General features: G+C 34.8%; 5 protein-coding genes across 5 annotated transcripts; all 5 read left to right on the top strand.

Annotated features, from left to right (window-relative positions):
* The first annotated feature begins 1,309 nt into the window (after positions 1–1,309).
* LOC109154060 (lignin-forming anionic peroxidase-like) lies at positions 1,310–1,894 on the top strand. Its single transcript, XM_019301936.1, has 2 exons — positions 1,310–1,493; positions 1,596–1,894. The coding sequence occupies exons 1-2, from the start codon at positions 1,310–1,312 to the stop codon at positions 1,892–1,894; spliced, it is 483 nt and encodes a 160-aa protein (XP_019157481.1).
* A 3,592-nt stretch (positions 1,895–5,486) lies between these two features.
* On the top strand, positions 5,487–6,452 carry LOC109154059 (lignin-forming anionic peroxidase-like). Its single transcript, XM_019301935.1, has one exon. It carries the CDS (start codon positions 5,487–5,489, stop codon positions 6,450–6,452), a length of 966 nt encoding a protein of 321 aa, XP_019157480.1.
* Positions 6,453–10,014: 3,562 nt separating this feature from the next.
* On the top strand, positions 10,015–10,980 carry LOC109154058 (lignin-forming anionic peroxidase-like). Its single transcript, XM_019301934.1, has one exon. It carries the CDS (start codon positions 10,015–10,017, stop codon positions 10,978–10,980), a length of 966 nt encoding a protein of 321 aa, XP_019157479.1.
* A 3,561-nt stretch (positions 10,981–14,541) lies between these two features.
* LOC109154057 (lignin-forming anionic peroxidase-like) lies at positions 14,542–15,507 on the top strand. The gene has a single exon (XM_019301933.1). The coding sequence runs from the start codon at positions 14,542–14,544 to the stop codon at positions 15,505–15,507; it is 966 nt and encodes a 321-aa protein (XP_019157478.1).
* Positions 15,508–19,073: 3,566 nt separating this feature from the next.
* LOC109154056 (lignin-forming anionic peroxidase-like) lies at positions 19,074–20,039 on the top strand. The gene has a single exon (XM_019301932.1). It carries the CDS (start codon positions 19,074–19,076, stop codon positions 20,037–20,039), a length of 966 nt encoding a protein of 321 aa, XP_019157477.1.
* The last annotated feature ends 32 nt before the right edge of the window (positions 20,040–20,071 follow it).

Here is a 20,071-nt window from a genome sequence, read left to right as displayed (position 1 = left end):
TATTTTTCAGCCAAATTAATGAAATAAACTTAATAATATACACATTCATAAATGGCAAATTATGCTGTGGAACCGTGTCCACCTTGCAAGGTGGACACAGTTCCAAAACTGTTCATAACTATGAATATATAGTTCAAAAATGATGAACTTATAGGTGTATGATTATGAACATAGAGTTGTGAACACAATTATGAACATATAGTTCTGTAATATATGAATATAGAGATTCAATAATTGTGAATATGAAGTTCAAAATTTATGAATATATAGCTTTATAATTATGAACATATAGTTCATTAATTATGAATATAGAACTGTGTCCATCTTGAATATATAGCTTTATAATTATCAAGTGACATAAAAACTTGGACAAATTATTCTGTGGACCATGGTCCACACAGTGCTGTACGGACCATAAAAGAAAGTACAATTTTTAATAATCGAAAGGTCGAAAATATATATTATATAATAATCGAAAAAGATAACATTGAATATATGGTCGATGAAAAAAATGATATAAGGCCGGAAAAAGACTAATTGACGGAGAAGAACTGAACCCGGCCTGATCACAGGAAAGGACCCTAGAGTATATGACTTGATTGTTCCGTTCATGATATTCATCAATTTTAATTTCTAAACATTAGTTATTATTAATCATATATATTCACACTAAGCTAGAATTAATATTTATTCTCCCTAGCCCTCTCTATATTATAGTGAATAATATAATATAATATAATTCCTTTTATCGTTCCTTATCTGATTAGGAGTATATATATATATATATATATATTTAACAATAGCCACCGCCTCCCTGCAACAAGTATATACACTTCGTTCCACTTTCCCATTCTCAATCATCATACCAACCCAATCATTGATTTCAGATCAGACCTACAATCCCTGCGCCATTTCTCTATATACATATGGCTTCTCATATATACACTACAGCTTTATCGTGTTTGCTTCTACTGCTGCTCTCCTCCTTCTCGCAATGCCAAGCGCAGCAGCAGCAGCTATCCCTACATTTTACGACAACACATGCCCTAATGCTCTAAACATCATTCGCGATGCCGTAAGGCAAGCCGTGTCCCGTGAGCGTCGCATGGCCGCTTCCTTGATTCGTCTCCATTTCCACGACTGCTTTGTTCAGGGTTGCGACGCTTCCATCTTACTGGGACGAGTCACCAACCATTAAGAGCGAAAAGACGGCGTTGCCAAACCATGCCTCTGCCAGGGGTTACGACGTGATAGAGGCTGGCCAAGCGCGAGCTAGAGAAAGCTTGTCCTGGTATTGTATCTTGTGCTGATGTATTGTCCGGTGGCTGCACGTGATGCCACTGTTGCTGCGGGAGGTCCGTCTTGGACAGTGAAGCTGGGAAGAAGAGATTCAACCACAGCTAGTCGTAACATAGATCTCCCCAGCCCTTTCGCAAATTTGGATACACTTATATCCAGCTTCGCTACCAAAGGCCTTAACACAAAGAGACATGGTTCCCTTGTCTGGTGCACACACTCTCGGCCAAGCTCAATGCTTCCTATTTCGCGATAGAATTTACGGCAACCGTACTGACATTTGATGCCGGTTTTGCTAGCACTAGAAGACCGCAAATGTCCAAAGGACACCGGAAATGGGAATTTGGCACCCCTTGATTTAGTGACCCCAAATTCCTTTGATAACAACTACTATAAGAACTTATTGCAAAAGAAAGGTCTGCTTCAATCGGATCAAGTTCTATTCAGCGGTGGAGCAACTGACAGTATTGTTTCAGAGTACGCCAGGAGCTCTCGGGCATTCCAAGAAGATTTTGCATCAGCCATGATTAAAATGTCTGAAATTCAGGCCGCTCACGGGGTCAAAATGGGATCATTAGAAAAGTCTGCGGTGCTTTGAACTAGCTAGCTTCAATAATTCATAACCATTTCTTCAATTTAGTTTTTCCTCTCCTACAATTTAATTAATTGTATTTCTTTTCTTCATTACTGTACTCATGATCTGTTTTACAAAATTGCATGTAATAATAAATTTCTTGTACTTTTCATTATATACCTACAACTAACGCAACATGCACTGTTTCTTTTATTGAACATTATATTCAAATTCCAACTAATTCAAGGTTACGTTACTTATTCTCAACAAAGTTACATTAAAGCATGCGCTGATCTACTCAAATTACATATAATATTAGGCATAAGATTTCTGTAATGGAATTATTTGTTTATCATTTCCTTCATCCCGCTTCGCAATTCATGCTCGAGAAGATATTGTTAAGTTTGTCTCATATCGGGATTAGGAATATGAGTTTGTCCAATAGGAGTGAAACAGTTTGGGTAGACGCATTGTACAACGATTAGATGCCTAGAAATACATTAATTATATCCCAAAGCTAAGGTATCACCACGATCACCATCGCTATGAACGAATTTTTTTTTTTTTTTTACTCTCGTGGGTGTAAGCACATTGCCGAACCATGTAAATCTTACATTCTTTACCTCTATTTTTACCAATATTATTGTTTCTGGTTCTTGTTGATTTCATCAGATATTGTAGGCAAGACAATATAATTCGTACACAAAATTGTTTCCAAGTTATCATTTGGATTTGTATTTTTCAAAAAAAAAAAAATAATAAGTACTCGGATTTATAAAATCATATTTTGCAATTTGAAAAATAATTGTATTTGAACAAATTCTTTGTTTTTTTTTTCAAAAAACGTCACAAGTTTTTTTTTTTTTTTTTTTTTTATGTGAAATGCCCTATCGGAACGTTATGCTGTGCAGCGGTGTGCACCATGCAAGGTGCGCACGGTTCCAATTCATAATTTCTATACTGTAGATTCATAATTTCTATGCTGTAAATTCATAAAATATATATTGTAGGTTCATAATTTCTAAAACGTAGATTCATAATTTAAACACAAGAAATTCATAACTTCTATATAGAAGATTCACAATTTCTATACTGCAGATTCATATTTTATGCACTGTAGATTCATAATATCTAAACTGTATAGTTAACAAATTATGAACATATAGTTCTGTGAGTTGTGAATACAGAGTTCAACAATTGGGAATATGAGCATCGAAAATTATGAACATATAGCTCTGTAATCATGAACATATATTCATAAATTTATGAACATATAGCTCTATCACATGTTCACAAATCAAATACTGTAGATTCATAATTTCTACACTGTAGATTCATAATTTAAATATGGTAGATTCATAATTTCTAAACTGTGCGATTGCGAAGAGAGAAAAGAATGTTTGAATGCGAATGGAAATCGCCTAACGCCGTTAACGGCAATGAAAAATGGATATTTTTTTTTTTAAATTTGGAACGGCGTCGTTTTGCAACAGTATGCACCATGCACGGTGCACACGGTTGCACGGCATAATTTGCGTATAGTATCCAAAGAGATAACTAGATGAGTTATTGTTATTGTATGGAAAATAACTATTATATTCTTAGGATTATCTTGATAAATTATGCTATTCCTTTTGGACATGCTTGATTGAGGAAACAAAATTTAGATGAATATAAATTCTATTTCGTAAGGAATGCAAACACTTTTGTGGGATCGTCTCACACGTCTCAATCCCGTTAGAGAGAGAGAAAAACGAAGGAAAAGCAAGACACATGTGCGTTTCACGCATATACGGGACGAGTAAATCTAGTTCTATTTTTTCTAGAATTTTTTTAAATCTAACAAAACAATGAATGCATCCAAAACTATCATCACTAGCCGACATACCAAAATCACCAAATTAATTAACTAATTTCCCAATTATAAAAATTTTCTTGAGCATATACAAATCAAAGATCAAAGCTGAATGAGTGAAAGTGAGGAAACAACATCGTAGATGGCCAATTTTTGCAAGGAGCGAAATGCAATCGTGAAGACAGCAAACAAGATATCAACTCTTTGCGCCTCAAATGTTCTTAACGATCATGTGTTTAAACATTTGCGGTCATATGTCTGGACACATTTTGTCACCAAATTAGAGAGAGAAAAATGAAGGAAAAGAAAGACACGTGCGCGTTTCGCGCATCTAAATCTATTTCCTTTTCTTGAATTTTTTAAAATCTAACAAAACAATGAATGCATTCGATACCATCATCACTAGCTGACATACCAAAATTTCCAAAATAATGGACCTAATTTTTTTTTTTTGAAATCAAATAATGGACCTAATTAATTAACTAATTTTCACAATTACAAATTTTTTTTTGATCATACAATCCAATTATTTGGAATGTATGAAGACTTAAATCCATTAGTGGAGTATTTTAACAATTTTTTTCTAAATGATCACTGTCACTGATTAAAATATTTTTCAGCGAAATTAATGAAATAAACTTAATAATATCACATGTTCCAAAACTGTTCACAACTATGAATATATAGTTCAAAAATGATGAACATATAGGTCTGCTTCAATCGGATAAAGTTCTATTCAGCGGCGGAGCAACTGACAGTATTGTTTCAGAGTACGCCAGGAGCTCTCGGGCATTCCAAGAAGATTTTTTCTAAATGATCGCTGCCACTGATTAAAATATTTTTCAGTCAAATTAATGAAATAAACTTAATAATATACACATTCATAAATGGCAAATTATGCTGTGGAACCGTGTCCACCTTGCAAGGTGGACACAGTTCCAAAACTGTTCATAACTATGAATATATAGTTCAAAAATGATGAACTTATAGGTGTATGATTATGAACATAGAGTTGTGAACACAATTATGAACATATAGTTCTGTAATATATGAATATAGAGATTCAATAATTGTGAATATGAAGTTCAAAATTTATGAATATATAGCTTTATAATTATGAACATATAGTTCATTAATTATGAATATAGAACTGTGTCCATCTTGAATATATAGCTTTATAATTATCAAGTGACATAAAACTTGGACAAATTATTCTGTGGACCATGGTCCACACAGTGCTGTACGGACCATAAAAGAAAGTACAATTTTTAATAATCGAAAGGTCGAAATATATGATTATATAATAATCGAAAAAGATAACATTGAATATATGGTCGATGAAAAAATGATATAAAGGCCGGGAAAAGACTAATTGACGGAGAAGAACTGAACCCGGCCTGATCACAGGGAAAGGACCCTAGAGTATATGACTTGATTGTTCCGTTCATGATATTCATCAATTTTAATTTCTAAACATTAGTTATTATTAATCATATATATTCACACTAAGCTAGAATTAATATTTATTCTCCCTAGCCCCTCTCTATATTATAGTGAATAATATAATATAATATAATATTCCTTTTATCGTTCCTTATCTGATTAGGAGTATATATATATATATATATTTAACAATAGCCACCGCCTCCCTGCAACAAGTATATACACTTCGTTCCACTTTCCCATTCTCAATCATCATACCAACCCAATCATTGATTTCAGATCAGACCTACAATCCCTGCGCCATTTCTCTATATACATATGGCTTCTCATATATACACTACAGCTTTATCGTGTTTGCTTCTACTGCTGCTCTCCTCCTTCTCGCAATGCCAAGCGCAGCAGCAGCAGCTATCCCCTACATTTTACGACAACACATGCCCTAATGCTCTAAACATCATTCGCGATGCCGTAAGGCAAGCCGTGTCCCGTGAGCGTCGCATGGCCGCTTCCTTGATTCGTCTCCATTTCCACGACTGCTTTGTTCAGGGTTGCGACGCTTCCATCTTACTGGACGAGTCACCAACCATTAAGAGCGAAAAGACGGCGTTGCCAAACCATGCCTCTGCCAGGGGTTACGACGTGATAGAGGCTGCCAAGCGCGAGCTAGAGAAAGCTTGTCCTGGTATTGTATCTTGTGCTGATGTATTGTCGGTGGCTGCACGTGATGCCACTGTTGCTGCGGGAGGTCCGTCTTGGACAGTGAAGCTGGGAAGAAGAGATTCAACCACAGCTAGTCGTAACATAGATCTCCCCAGCCCTTTCGCAAATTTGGATACACTTATATCCAGCTTCGCTACCAAAGGCCTTAACACAAGAGACATGGTTGCCTTGTCTGGTGCACACACTCTCGGCCAAGCTCAATGCTTCCTATTTCGCGATAGAATTTACGGCAACCGTACTGACATTGATGCCGGTTTTGCTAGCACTAGAAGACGCAAATGTCCAAAGGACACCGGAAATGGGAATTTGGCACCCCTTGATTTAGTGACCCCAAATTCCTTTGATAACAACTACTATAAGAACTTATTGCAAAAGAAAGGTCTGCTTCAATCGGATCAAGTTCTATTCAGCGGTGGAGCAACTGACAGTATTGTTTCAGAGTACGCCAGGAGCTCTCGGGCATTCCAAGAAGATTTTGCATCAGCCATGATTAAAATGTCTGAAATTCAGCCGCTCACGGGTCAAAATGGGATCATTAGAAAAGTCTGCGGTGCTTTGAACTAGCTAGCTTCAATAATTCATAACCATTTCTTCAATTTAGTTTTTCCTCTCCTACAATTTAATTAATTGTATTTCTTTTCTTCATTACTGTACTCATGATCTGTTTTACAAAATTGCATGTAATAATAAATTTCTTGTACTTTTCATTATATACCTACAACTAACGCAACATGCACTGTTTCTTTTATTGAACATTATATTCAAATTCCAACTAATTCAAGGTTACGTTACTTATTCTCAACAAAGTTACATTAAAAGCATGCGCTGATCTACTCAAATTACATATAATATTAGGCATAAGATTTCTGTAATGGAATTATTTGTTTATCATTTCCTTCATCCCGCTTCGCAATTCATGCTCGAGAAGATATTGTTAAGTTTGTCTCATATCGGGATTAGGAATATGAGTTTGTCCAATAGGAGTGAAACAGTTTGGGTAGACGCATTGTACAACGATTAGATGCCTAGAAATACATTAATTATATCCCAAAGCTAAGGTATCACCACGATCACCATCGCTATGAACGAATTTTTTTTTTTTTTTTACTCTCGTGGGTGTAAGCACATTGCCGAACCATGTAAATCTTACATTCTTTACCTCTATTTTTACCAATATTATTGTTTCTGGTTCTTGTTGATTTCATCAGATATTGTAGGCAAGACAATATAATTCGTACACAAAATTGTTTCCAAGTTATCATTTGGATTTGTATTTTTCAAAAAAAAAAAAATAATAAGTACTCGGATTTATAAAATCATATTTTGCAATTTGAAAAATAATTGTATTTGAACAAATTATTTGTTTTTTTTTTCAAAAAACGTCACAAGTTTTTTTTTTTTTTTTTTTTTTTTATGTGAAATGCCCTATCGGAACGTTATGCTGTGCAGCGGTGTGCACCATGCAAGGTGCGCACGGTTCCAATTCATAATTTCTATACTGTAGATTCATAATTTCTATGCTGTAAATTCATAAAATATATATTGTAGGTTCATAATTTCTAAAACGTAGATTCATAATTTAAACACAAGAAATTCATAACTTCTATATAGAAGATTCACAATTTCTATACTGCAGATTCATATTTTATGCACTGTAGATTCATAATATCTAAACTGTATAGTTAACAAATTATGAACATATAGTTCTGTGAGTTGTGAATACAGAGTTCAACAATTGGGAATATGAGCATCGAAAATTATGAACATATAGCTCTGTAATCATGAACATATATTCATAAATTTATGAACATATAGCTCTATCACATGTTCACAAATCAAATACTGTAGATTCATAATTTCTACACTGTAGATTCATAATTTAAATATGGTAGATTCATAATTTCTAAACTGTGCGATTGCGAAGAGAGAAAAGAATGTTTGAATGCGAATGGAAATCGCCTAACGCCGTTAACGGCAATGAAAAATGGATATTTTTTTTTTTTAAATTTGGAACGGCGTCGTTTTGCAACAGTATGCACCATGCACGGTGCACACGGTTGCACGGCATAATTTGCGTATAGTATCCAAAGAGATAACTAGATGAGTTATTGTTATTGTATGGAAAATAACTATTATATTCTTAGGATTATCTTGATAAATTATGCTATTCCTTTTGGACATGCTTGATTGAGGAAACAAAATTTAGATGAATATAAATTCTATTTCATAAGGAATGCAAACACTTTTGTGGGATCGTCTCACACGTCTCAATCCCGTTAGAGAGAGAGAAAAACGAAGGAAAAGCAAGACACATGTGCGTTTCACGCATATACGGGACGAGTAAATCTAGTTCTATTTTTTCTAGAATTTTTTTAAATCTAACAAAACAATGAATGCATCCAAAACTATCATCACTAGCCGACATACCAAAATCACCAAATTAATTAACTAATTTCCCAATTATAAAAATTTTCTTGAGCATATACAAATCAAAGATCAAAGCTGAATGAGTGAAAGTGAGGAAACAACATCGTAGATGGCCAATTTTTGCAAGGAGCGAAATGCAATCGTGAAGACAGCAAACAAGATATCAACTCTTTGCGCCTCAAATGTTCTTAACGATCATGTGTTTAAACATTTGCGGTCATATGTCTGGACACATTTTGTCACCAAATTAGAGAGAGAAAAATGAAGGAAAAGAAAGACACCGTGCGCGTTTCGCGCATCTAAATCTATTTCCTTTTCTTGAATTTTTTAAAATCTAACAAAACAATGAATGCATTCGATACCATCATCACTAGCTGACATACCAAAATTTCCAAAATAATGGACCTAATTAATTAACTAATTTTCACAATTACAAATTTTTTTTTGATCATACAATCCAATTATTTGGAATGTATGAAGACTTAAATCCATTAGTGGAGTATTTTAACAAATTTTTTCTAAATGATCACTGTCACTGATTAAAATATTTTTCAGCGAAATTAATGAAATAAACTTAATAATATACACAGTTCCAAAACTGTTCACAACTATGAATATATAGTTCAAAAATGATGAACATATAGGTCTGCTTCAATCGGATAAAGTTCTATTCAGCGGCGGAGCAACTGACAGTATTGTTTCAGAGTACGCCAGGAGCTCTCGGGCATTCCAAGAAGATTTTTTCTAAATGATCGCTGCCACTGATTAAAATATTTTTCAGCCAAATTAATGAAATAAACTTAATAATATACACATTCATAAATGGCAAATTATGCTGTGGAACCGTGTCCACCTTGCAAGGTGGACACAGTTCCAAAACTGTTCATAACTATGAATATATAGTTCAAAAATGATGAACTTATAGGTGTATGATTATGAACATAGAGTTGTGAACACAATTATGAACATATAGTTCTGTAATATATGAATATAGAGATTCAATAATTGTGAATATGAAGTTCAAAATTTATGAATATATAGCTTTATAATTATGAACATATAGTTCATTAATTATGAATATAGAACTGTGTCCATCTTGAATATATAGCTTTATAATTATCAAGTGACATAAAACTTGGACAAATTATTCTGTGGACCATGGTCCACACAGTGCTGTACGGACCATAAAAGAAAGTACAATTTTTAATAATCGAAAGGTCGAAATATATATTATATAATAATCGAAAAAGATAACATTGAATATATGGTCGATGAAAAAATGATATAAAGGCCGGGAAAAGACTAATTGACGGAGAAGAACTGAACCCGGCCTGATCACAGGGAAAGGACCCTAGAGTATATGACTTGATTGTTCCGTTCATGATATTCATCAATTTTAATTTCTAAACATTAGTTATTATTAATCATATATATTCACACTAAGCTAGAATTAATATTTATTCTCCCTAGCCCCTCTCTATATTATAGTGAATAATATAATATAATATAATATTCCTTTTATCATTCCTTATCTGATTAGGAGTATATATATATATATATATATATTTAACAATAGCCACCGCCTCCCTGCAACAAGTATATACACTTCGTTCCACTTTCCCATTCTCAATCATCATACCAACCCAATCATTGATTTCAGATCAGACCTACAATCCCTGCGCCATTTCTCTATATACATATGGCTTCTCATATATACACTACAGCTTTATCGTGTTTGCTTCTACTGCTGCTCTCCTCCTTCTCGCAATGCCAAGCGCAGCAGCAGCAGCTATCCCCTACATTTTACGACAACACATGCCCTAATGCTCTAAACATCATTCGCGATGCCGTAAGGCAAGCCGTGTCCCGTGAGCGTCGCATGGCCGCTTCCTTGATTCGTCTCCATTTCCACGACTGCTTTGTTCAGGGTTGCGACGCTTCCATCTTACTGGACGAGTCACCAACCATTAAGAGCGAAAAGACGGCGTTGCCAAACCATGCCTCTGCCAGGGGTTACGACGTGATAGAGGCTGCCAAGCGCGAGCTAGAGAAAGCTTGTCCTGGTATTGTATCTTGTGCTGATGTATTGTCGGTGGCTGCACGTGATGCCACTGTTGCTGCGGGAGGTCCGTCTTGGACAGTGAAGCTGGGAAGAAGAGATTCAACCACAGCTAGTCGTAACATAGATCTCCCCAGCCCTTTCGCAAATTTGGATACACTTATATCCAGCTTCGCTACCAAAGGCCTTAACACAAGAGACATGGTTGCCTTGTCTGGTGCACACACTCTCGGCCAAGCTCAATGCTTCCTATTTCGCGATAGAATTTACGGCAACCGTACTGACATTGATGCCGGTTTTGCTAGCACTAGAAGACGCAAATGTCCAAAGGACACCGGAAATGGGAATTTGGCACCCCTTGATTTAGTGACCCCAAATTCCTTTGATAACAACTACTATAAGAACTTATTGCAAAAGAAAGGTCTGCTTCAATCGGATCAAGTTCTATTCAGCGGTGGAGCAACTGACAGTATTGTTTCAGAGTACGCCAGGAGCTCTCGGGCATTCCAAGAAGATTTTGCATCAGCCATGATTAAAATGTCTGAAATTCAGCCGCTCACGGGTCAAAATGGGATCATTAGAAAAGTCTGCGGTGCTTTGAACTAGCTAGCTTCAATAATTCATAACCATTTCTTCAATTTAGTTTTTCCTCTCCTACAATTTAATTAATTGTATTTCTTTTCTTCATTACTGTACTCATGATCTGTTTTACAAAATTGCATGTAATAATAAATTTCTTGTACTTTTCATTATATACCTACAACTAACGCAACATGCACTGTTTCTTTTATTGAACATTATATTCAAATTCCAACTAATTCAAGGTTACGTTACTTATTCTCAACAAAGTTACATTAAAAGCATGCGCTGATCTACTCAAATTACATATAATATTAGGCATAAGATTTCTGTAATGGAATTATTTGTTTATCATTTCCTTCATCCCGCTTCGCAATTCATGCTCGAGAAGATATTGTTAAGTTTGTCTCATATCGGGATTAGGAATATGAGTTTGTCCAATAGGAGTGAAACAGTTTGGGTAGACGCATTGTACAACGATTAGATGCCTAGAAATACATTAATTATATCCCAAAGCTAAGGTATCACCACGATCACCATCGCTATGAACGAATTTTTTTTTTTTTTTTACTCTCGTGGGTGTAAGCACATTGCCGAACCATGTAAATCTTACATTCTTTACCTCTATTTTTACCAATATTATTGTTTCTGGTTCTTGTTGATTTCATCAGATATTGTAGGCAAGACAATATAATTCGTACACAAAATTGTTTCCAAGTTATCATTTGGATTTGTATTTTTCAAAAAAAAAAAATAATAAGTACTCGGATTTATAAAATCATATTTTGCAATTTGAAAAATAATTGTATTTGAACAAATTATTTGTTTTTTTTTTTCAAAAAACGTCACAAGTTTTTTTTTTTTTTTTTTTTTTTTTATGTGAAATGCCCTATCGGAACGTTATGCTGTGCAGCGGTGTGCACCATGCAAGGTGCGCACGGTTCCAATTCATAATTTCTATACTGTAGATTCATAATTTCTATGCTGTAAATTCATAAAATATATATTGTAGGTTCATAATTTCTAAAACGTAGATTCATAATTTAAACACAAGAAATTCATAACTTCTATATAGAAGATTCACAATTTCTATACTGCAGATTCATATTTTATGCACTGTAGATTCATAATATCTAAACTGTATAGTTAACAAATTATGAACATATAGTTCTGTGAGTTGTGAATACAGAGTTCAACAATTGGGAATATGAGCATCGAAAATTATGAACATATAGCTCTGTAATCATGAACATATATTCATAAATTTATGAACATATAGCTCTATCACATGTTCACAAATCAAATACTGTAGATTCATAATTTCTACACTGTAGATTCATAATTTAAATATGGTAGATTCATAATTTCTAAACTGTGCGATTGCGAAGAGAGAAAAGAATGTTTGAATGCGAATGGAAATCGCCTAACGCCGTTAACGGCAATGAAAAATGGATATTTTTTTTTTTAAATTTGGAACGGCGTCGTTTTGCAACAGTATGCACCATGCACGGTGCACACGGTTGCACGGCATAATTTGCGTATAGTATCCAAAGAGATAACTAGATGAGTTATTGTTATTGTATGGAAAATAACTATTATATTCTTAGGATTATCTTGATAAATTATGCTATTCCTTTTGGACATGCTTGATTGAGGAAACAAAATTTAGATGAATATAAATTCTATTTCATAAGGAATGCAAACACTTTTGTGGGATCGTCTCACACGTCTCAATCCCGTTAGAGAGAGAGAAAAACGAAGGAAAAGCAAGACACATGTGCGTTTCACGCATATACGGGACGAGTAAATCTAGTTCTATTTTTTCTAGAATTTTTTTAAATCTAACAAAACAATGAATGCATCCAAAACTATCATCACTAGTCGACATACCAAAATCACCAAATTAATTAACTAATTTCCCAATTATAAAAATTTTCTTGAGCATATACAAATCAAAGATCAAAGCTGAATGAGTGAAAGTGAGGAAACAACATCGTAGATGGCCAATTTTTGCAAGGAGCGAAATGCAATCGTGAAGACAGCAAACAAGATATCAACTCTTTGCGCCTCAAATGTTCTTAACGATCATGTGTTTAAACATTTGCGGTCATATGTCTGGACACATTTTGTCACCAAATTAGAGAGAGAAAAATGAAGGAAAAGAAAGACACGTGCGCGTTTCGCGCATCTAAATCTATTTCCTTTTCTTGAATTTTTTAAAATCTAACAAAACAATGAATGCATTCGATACCATCATCACTAGCTGACATACCAAAATTTCCAAAATAATGGACCTAATTAATTAACTAATTTTCACAATTACAAATTTTTTTTTGATCATACAATCCAATTATTTGGAATGTATGAAGACTTAAATCCATTAGTGGAGTATTTTAACAAATTTTTTCTAAATGATCACTGTCACTGATTAAAATATTTTTCAGCGAAATTAATGAAATAAACTTAATAATATACACAGTTCCAAAACTGTTCACAAATATGAATATATAGTTCAAAAATGATGAACATATAGGTCTGCTTCAATCGGATCAAGTTCTATTCAGCGGCGGAGCAACTGACAGTATTGTTTCAGAGTACGCCAGGAGCTCTCGGGCATTCCAAGAAGATTTTTTCTAAATGATCGCTGCCACTGATTAAAATATTTTTCAGCCAAATTAATGAAATAAACTTAATAATATACACATTCATAAATGGCAAATTATGCTGTGGAACCGTGTCCACCTTGCAAGGTGGACACAGTTCCAAAACTGTTCATAACTATGAATATATAGTTCAAAAATGATGAACTTATAGGTGTATGATTATGAACATAGAGTTGTGAACACAATTATGAACATATAGTTCTGTAATATATGAATATAGAGACTCAATAATTGTGAATATGAAGTTCAAAATTTATGAATATATAGCTTTATAATTATGAACATATAGTTCATTAATTATGAATATAGAACTGTGTCCATCTTGAATATATAGCTTTATAATTATCAAGTGACATAAAACTTGGACAAATTATTCTGTGGACCATGGTCCACACAGTGCTGTACGGACCATAAAAGAAAGTACAATTTTTAATAATCGAAAGGTCGAAATATATATTATATAATAATCGAAAAAGATAACATTGAATATATGGTCGATGAAAAAATGATATAAAGGCCGGGAAAAGACTAATTGACGGAGAAGAACTGAACCCGGCCTGATCACAGGGAAAGGACCCTAGAGTATATGACTTGATTGTTCCGTTCATGATATTCATCAATTTTAATTTCTAAACATTAGTTATTATTAATCATATATATTCACACTAAGCTAGAATTAATATTTATTCTCCCTAGCCCCTCTCTATATTATAGTGAATAATATAATATAATATAATATTCCTTTTATCGTTCCTTATCTGATTAGGAGTATATATATATATATATATATATTTAACAATAGCCACCGCCTCCCTGCAACAAGTATATACACTTCGTTCCACTTTCCCATTCTCAATCATCATACCAACCCAATCATTGATTTCAGATCAGACCTACAATCCCTGCGCCATTTCTCTATATACATATGGCTTCTCATATATACACTACAGCTTTATCGTGTTTGCTTCTACTGCTGCTCTCCTCCTTCTCGCAATGCCAAGCGCAGCAGCAGCAGCTATCCCCTACATTTTACGACAACACATGCCCTAATGCTCTAAACATCATTCGCGATGCCGTAAGGCAAGCCGTGTCCCGTGAGCGTCGCATGGCCGCTTCCTTGATTCGTCTCCATTTCCACGACTGCTTTGTTCAGGGTTGCGACGCTTCCATCTTACTGGACGAGTCACCAACCATTAAGAGCGAAAAGACGGCGTTGCCAAACCATGCCTCTGCCAGGGGTTACGACGTGATAGAGGCTGCCAAGCGCGAGCTAGAGAAAGCTTGTCCTGGTATTGTATCTTGTGCTGATGTATTGTCGGTGGCTGCACGTGATGCCACTGTTGCTGCGGGAGGTCCGTCTTGGACAGTGAAGCTGGGAAGAAGAGATTCAACCACAGCTAGTCGTAACATAGATCTCCCCAGCCCTTTCGCAAATTTGGATACACTTATATCCAGCTTCGCTACCAAAGGCCTTAACACAAGAGACATGGTTGCCTTGTCTGGTGCACACACTCTCGGCCAAGCTCAATGCTTCCTATTTCGCGATAGAATTTACGGCAACCGTACTGACATTGATGCCGGTTTTGCTAGCACTAGAAGACGCAAATGTCCAAAGGACACCGGAAATGGGAATTTGGCACCCCTTGATTTAGTGACCCCAAATTCCTTTGATAACAACTACTATAAGAACTTATTGCAAAAGAAAGGTCTGCTTCAATCGGATCAAGTTCTATTCAGCGGTGGAGCAACTGACAGTATTGTTTCAGAGTACGCCAGGAGCTCTCGGGCATTCCAAGAAGATTTTGCATCAGCCATGATTAAAATGTCTGAAATTCAGCCGCTCACGGGTCAAAATGGGATCATTAGAAAAGTCTGCGGTGCTTTGAACTAGCTAGCTTCAATAATTCATAACCATTTCTTCAATTTAGTTTTTCCTCTCCTACAATTTAATTAATTGTATTTCTTTTCTTCATTACTGTACTCATGATCTGTTTTACAAAATTGCATGTAATAATAAATTTCTTGTACTTTTCATTATATACCTACAACTAACGCAACATGCACTGTTTCTTTTATTGAACATTATATTCAAATTCCAACTAATTCAAGGTTACGTTACTTATTCTCAACAAAGTTACATTAAAAGCATGCGCTGATCTACTCAAATTACATATAATATTAGGCATAAGATTTCTGTAATGGAATTATTTGTTTATCATTTCCTTCATCCCGCTTCGCAATTCATGCTCGAGAAGATATTGTTAAGTTTGTCTCATATCGGGATTAGGAATATGAGTTTGTCCAATAGGAGTGAAACAGTTTGGGTAGACGCATTGTACAACGATTAGATGCCTAGAAATACATTAATTATATCCCAAAGCTAAGGTATCACCACGATCACCATCGCTATGAACGAATTTTTTTTTTTTTTTTTACTCTCGTGGGTGTAAGCACATTGCCGAACCATGTAAATCTTACATTCTTTACCTCTATTTTTACCAATATTATTGTTTCTGGTTCTTGTTGATTTCATCAGATATTGTAGGCAAGACAATATAATTCGTACACAAAATTGTTTCCAAGTTATCATTTGGATTTGTATTTTTCAAAAAAAAAAATAATAAGTACTCGGATTTATAAAATCATATTTTGCAATTTGAAAAATAATTGTATTTGAACAAATTATTTGTTTTTTTTTTTTCAAAAAACGTCACAAGTTTTTTTTTTTTTTATTTTTTTTTTATGTGAAATGCCCTATCGGAACGTTATGCTGTGCAGCGGTGTGCACCATGCAAGGTGCGCACGGTTCCAATTCATAATTTCTATACTGTAGATTCATAATTTCTATGCTGTAAATTCATAAAATATATATTGTAGGTTCATAATTTCTAAAACGTAGATTCATAATTTAAACACAAGAAATTCATAACTTCTATATAGAAGATTCACAATTTCTATACTGCAGATTCATATTTTATGCACTGTAGATTCATAATATCTAAACTGTATAGTTAACAAATTATGAACATATAGTTCTGTGAGTTGTGAATACAGAGTTCAACAATTGGGAATATGAGCATCGAAAATTATGAACATATAGCTCTGTAATCATGAACATATATTCATAAATTTATGAACATATAGCTCTATCACATGTTCACAAATCAAATACTGTAGATTCATAATTTCTACACTGTAGATTCATAATTTAAATATGGTAGATTCATAATTTCTAAACTGTGCGATTGCGAAGAGAGAAAAGAATGTTTGAATGCGAATGGAAATCGCCTAACGCCGTTAACGGCAATGAAAAATGGATATTTTTTTTTTTAAATTTGGAACGGCGTCGTTTTGCAACAGTATGCACCATGCACGGTGCACACGGTTGCACGGCATAATTTGCGTATAGTATCCAAAGAGATAACTAGATGAGTTATTGTTATTGTATGGAAAATAACTATTATATTCTTAGGATTATCTTGATAAATTATGCTATTCCTTTTGGACATGCTTGATTGAGGAAACAAAATTTAGATGAATATAAATTCTATTTCATAAGGAATGCAAACACTTTTGTGGGATCGTCTCACACGTCTCAATCCCGTTAGAGAGAGAGAAAAACGAAGGAAAAGCAAGACACATGTGCGTTTCACGCATATACGGGACGAGTAAATCTAGTTCTATTTTTTCTAGAATTTTTTTAAATCTAACAAAACAATGAATGCATCCAAAACTATCATCACTAGCCGACATACCAAAATCACCAAATTAATTAACTAATTTCCCAATTATAAAAATTTTCTTGAGCATATACAAATCAAAGATCAAAGCTGAATGAGTGAAAGTGAGGAAACAACATCGTAGATGGCCAATTTTTGCAAGGAGCGAAATGCAATCGTGAAGACAGCAAACAAGATATCAACTCTTTGCGCCTCAAATGTTCTTAACGATCATGTGTTTAAACATTTGCGGTCATATGTCTGGACACATTTTGTCACCAAATTAGAGAGAGAAAAATGAAGGAAAAGAAAGACACGTGCGCGTTTCGCGCATCTAAATCTATTTCCTTTTCTTGAATTTTTTAAAATCTAACAAAACAATGAATGCATTCGATACCATCATCACTAGCTGACATACCAAAATTTCCAAAATAATGGACCTAATTAATTAACTAATTTTCACAATTACAAATTTTTTTTTGATCATACAATCCAATTATTTGGAATGTATGAAGACTTAAATCCATTAGTGGAGTATTTTAACAAATTTTTTCTAAATGATCACTGTCACTGATTAAAATATTTTTCAGCGAAATTAATGAAATAAACTTAATAATATACACAGTTCCAAAACTGTTCACAAATATGAATATATAGTTCAAAAATGATGAACATATAGGTCTGCTTCAATCGGATCAAGTTCTATTCAGCGGCGGAGCAACTGACAGTATTGTTTCAGAGTACGCCAGGAGCTCTCGGGCATTCCAAGAAGATTTTTTCTAAATGATCGCTGCCACTGATTAAAATATTTTTCAGCCAAATTAATGAAATAAACTTAATAATATACACATTCATAAATGGCAAATTATGCTGTGGAACCGTGTCCACCTTGCAAGGTGGACACAGTTCCAAAACTGTTCATAACTATGAATATATAGTTCAAAAATGATGAACTTATAGGTGTATGATTATGAACATAGAGTTGTGAACACAATTATGAACATATAGTTCTGTAATATATGAATATAGAGACTCAATAATTGTGAATATGAAGTTCAAAATTTATGAATATATAGCTTTATAATTATGAACATATAGTTCATTAATTATGAATATAGAACTGTGTCCATCTTGAATATATAGCTTTATAATTATCAAGTGACATAAAACTTGGACAAATTATTCTGTGGACCATGGTCCACACAGTGCTGTACGGACCATAAAAGAAAGTACAATTTTTAATAATCGAAAGGTCGAAATATATATTATATAATAATCGAAAAAGATAACATTGAATATATGGTCGATGAAAAAATGATATAAAGGCCGGGAAAAGACTAATTGACGGAGAAGAACTGAACCCGGCCTGATCACAGGGAAAGGACCCTAGAGTATATGACTTGATTGTTCCGTTCATGATATTCATCAATTTTAATTTCTAAACATTAGTTATTATTAATCATATATATTCACACTAAGCTAGAATTAATATTTATTCTCCCTAGCCCCTCTCTATATTATAGTGAATAATATAATATAATATAATATTCCTTTTATCGTTCCTTATCTGATTAGGAGTATATATATATATATATATATATATATTTAACAATAGCCACCGCCTCCCTGCAACAAGTATATACACTTCGTTCCACTTTCCCATTCTCAATCATCATACCAACCCAATCATTGATTTCAGATCAGACCTACAATCCCTGCGCCATTTCTCTATATACATATGGCTTCTCATATATACACTACAGCTTTATCGTGTTTGCTTCTACTGCTGCTCTCCTCCTTCTCGCAATGCCAAGCGCAGCAGCAGCAGCTATCCCCTACATTTTACGACAACACATGCCCTAATGCTCTAAACATCATTCGCGATGCCGTAAGGCAAGCCGTGTCCCGTGAGCGTCGCATGGCCGCTTCCTTGATTCGTCTCCATTTCCACGACTGCTTTGTTCAGGGTTGCGACGCTTCCATCTTACTGGACGAGTCACCAACCATTAAGAGCGAAAAGACGGCGTTGCCAAACCATGCCTCTGCCAGGGGTTACGACGTGATAGAGGCTGCCAAGCGCGAGCTAGAGAAAGCTTGTCCTGGTATTGTATCTTGTGCTGATGTATTGTCGGTGGCTGCACGTGATGCCACTGTTGCTGCGGGAGGTCCGTCTTGGACAGTGAAGCTGGGAAGAAGAGATTCAACCACAGCTAGTCGTAACATAGATCTCCCCAGCCCTTTCGCAAATTTGGATACACTTATATCCAGCTTCGCTACCAAAGGCCTTAACACAAGAGACATGGTTGCCTTGTCTGGTGCACACACTCTCGGCCAAGCTCAATGCTTCCTATTTCGCGATAGAATTTACGGCAACCGTACTGACATTGATGCCGGTTTTGCTAGCACTAGAAGACGCAAATGTCCAAAGGACACCGGAAATGGGAATTTGGCACCCCTTGATTTAGTGACCCCAAATTCCTTTGATAACAACTACTATAAGAACTTATTGCAAAAGAAAGGTCTGCTTCAATCGGATCAAGTTCTATTCAGCGGTGGAGCAACTGACAGTATTGTTTCAGAGTACGCCAGGAGCTCTCGGGCATTCCAAGAAGATTTTGCATCAGCCATGATTAAAATGTCTGAAATTCAGCCGCTCACGGGTCAAAATGGGATCATTAGAAAAGTCTGCGGTGCTTTGAACTAGCTAGCTTCAATAATTCATAACCATTTCTTCAA

The sequence above is a fragment of the Ipomoea nil genome, unplaced genomic scaffold (assembly GCF_001879475.1).
Source record: "Ipomoea nil cultivar Tokyo-kokei standard unplaced genomic scaffold, Asagao_1.1 scaffold2580, whole genome shotgun sequence".
In the NCBI taxonomy this organism is placed as follows: Eukaryota; Viridiplantae; Streptophyta; class Magnoliopsida; order Solanales; family Convolvulaceae; genus Ipomoea; species Ipomoea nil.
This window is presented reverse-complemented; position numbering and strand designations above follow the sequence as displayed.

Excerpts from the sequence above, each read along its gene's own strand:
- LOC109154060 (XM_019301936.1), top strand. The coding sequence starts at position 1,310 with ATGTATTGTCCGGTGGCTGCACGTGATGCCACTGTTGCTGCGGGAGGT. Across the intron at positions 1,494-1,595 it reads CCTTAACACAAAGAGACATG|CACTAGAAGACCGCAAATGT; the intron begins GTTCCCTTGTCT and ends CGGTTTTGCTAG.
- LOC109154059 (XM_019301935.1), top strand. The coding sequence starts at position 5,487 with ATGGCTTCTCATATATACACTACAGCTTTATCGTGTTTGCTTCTACTG.
- LOC109154058 (XM_019301934.1), top strand. The coding sequence starts at position 10,015 with ATGGCTTCTCATATATACACTACAGCTTTATCGTGTTTGCTTCTACTG.
- LOC109154057 (XM_019301933.1), top strand. The coding sequence starts at position 14,542 with ATGGCTTCTCATATATACACTACAGCTTTATCGTGTTTGCTTCTACTG.
- LOC109154056 (XM_019301932.1), top strand. The coding sequence starts at position 19,074 with ATGGCTTCTCATATATACACTACAGCTTTATCGTGTTTGCTTCTACTG.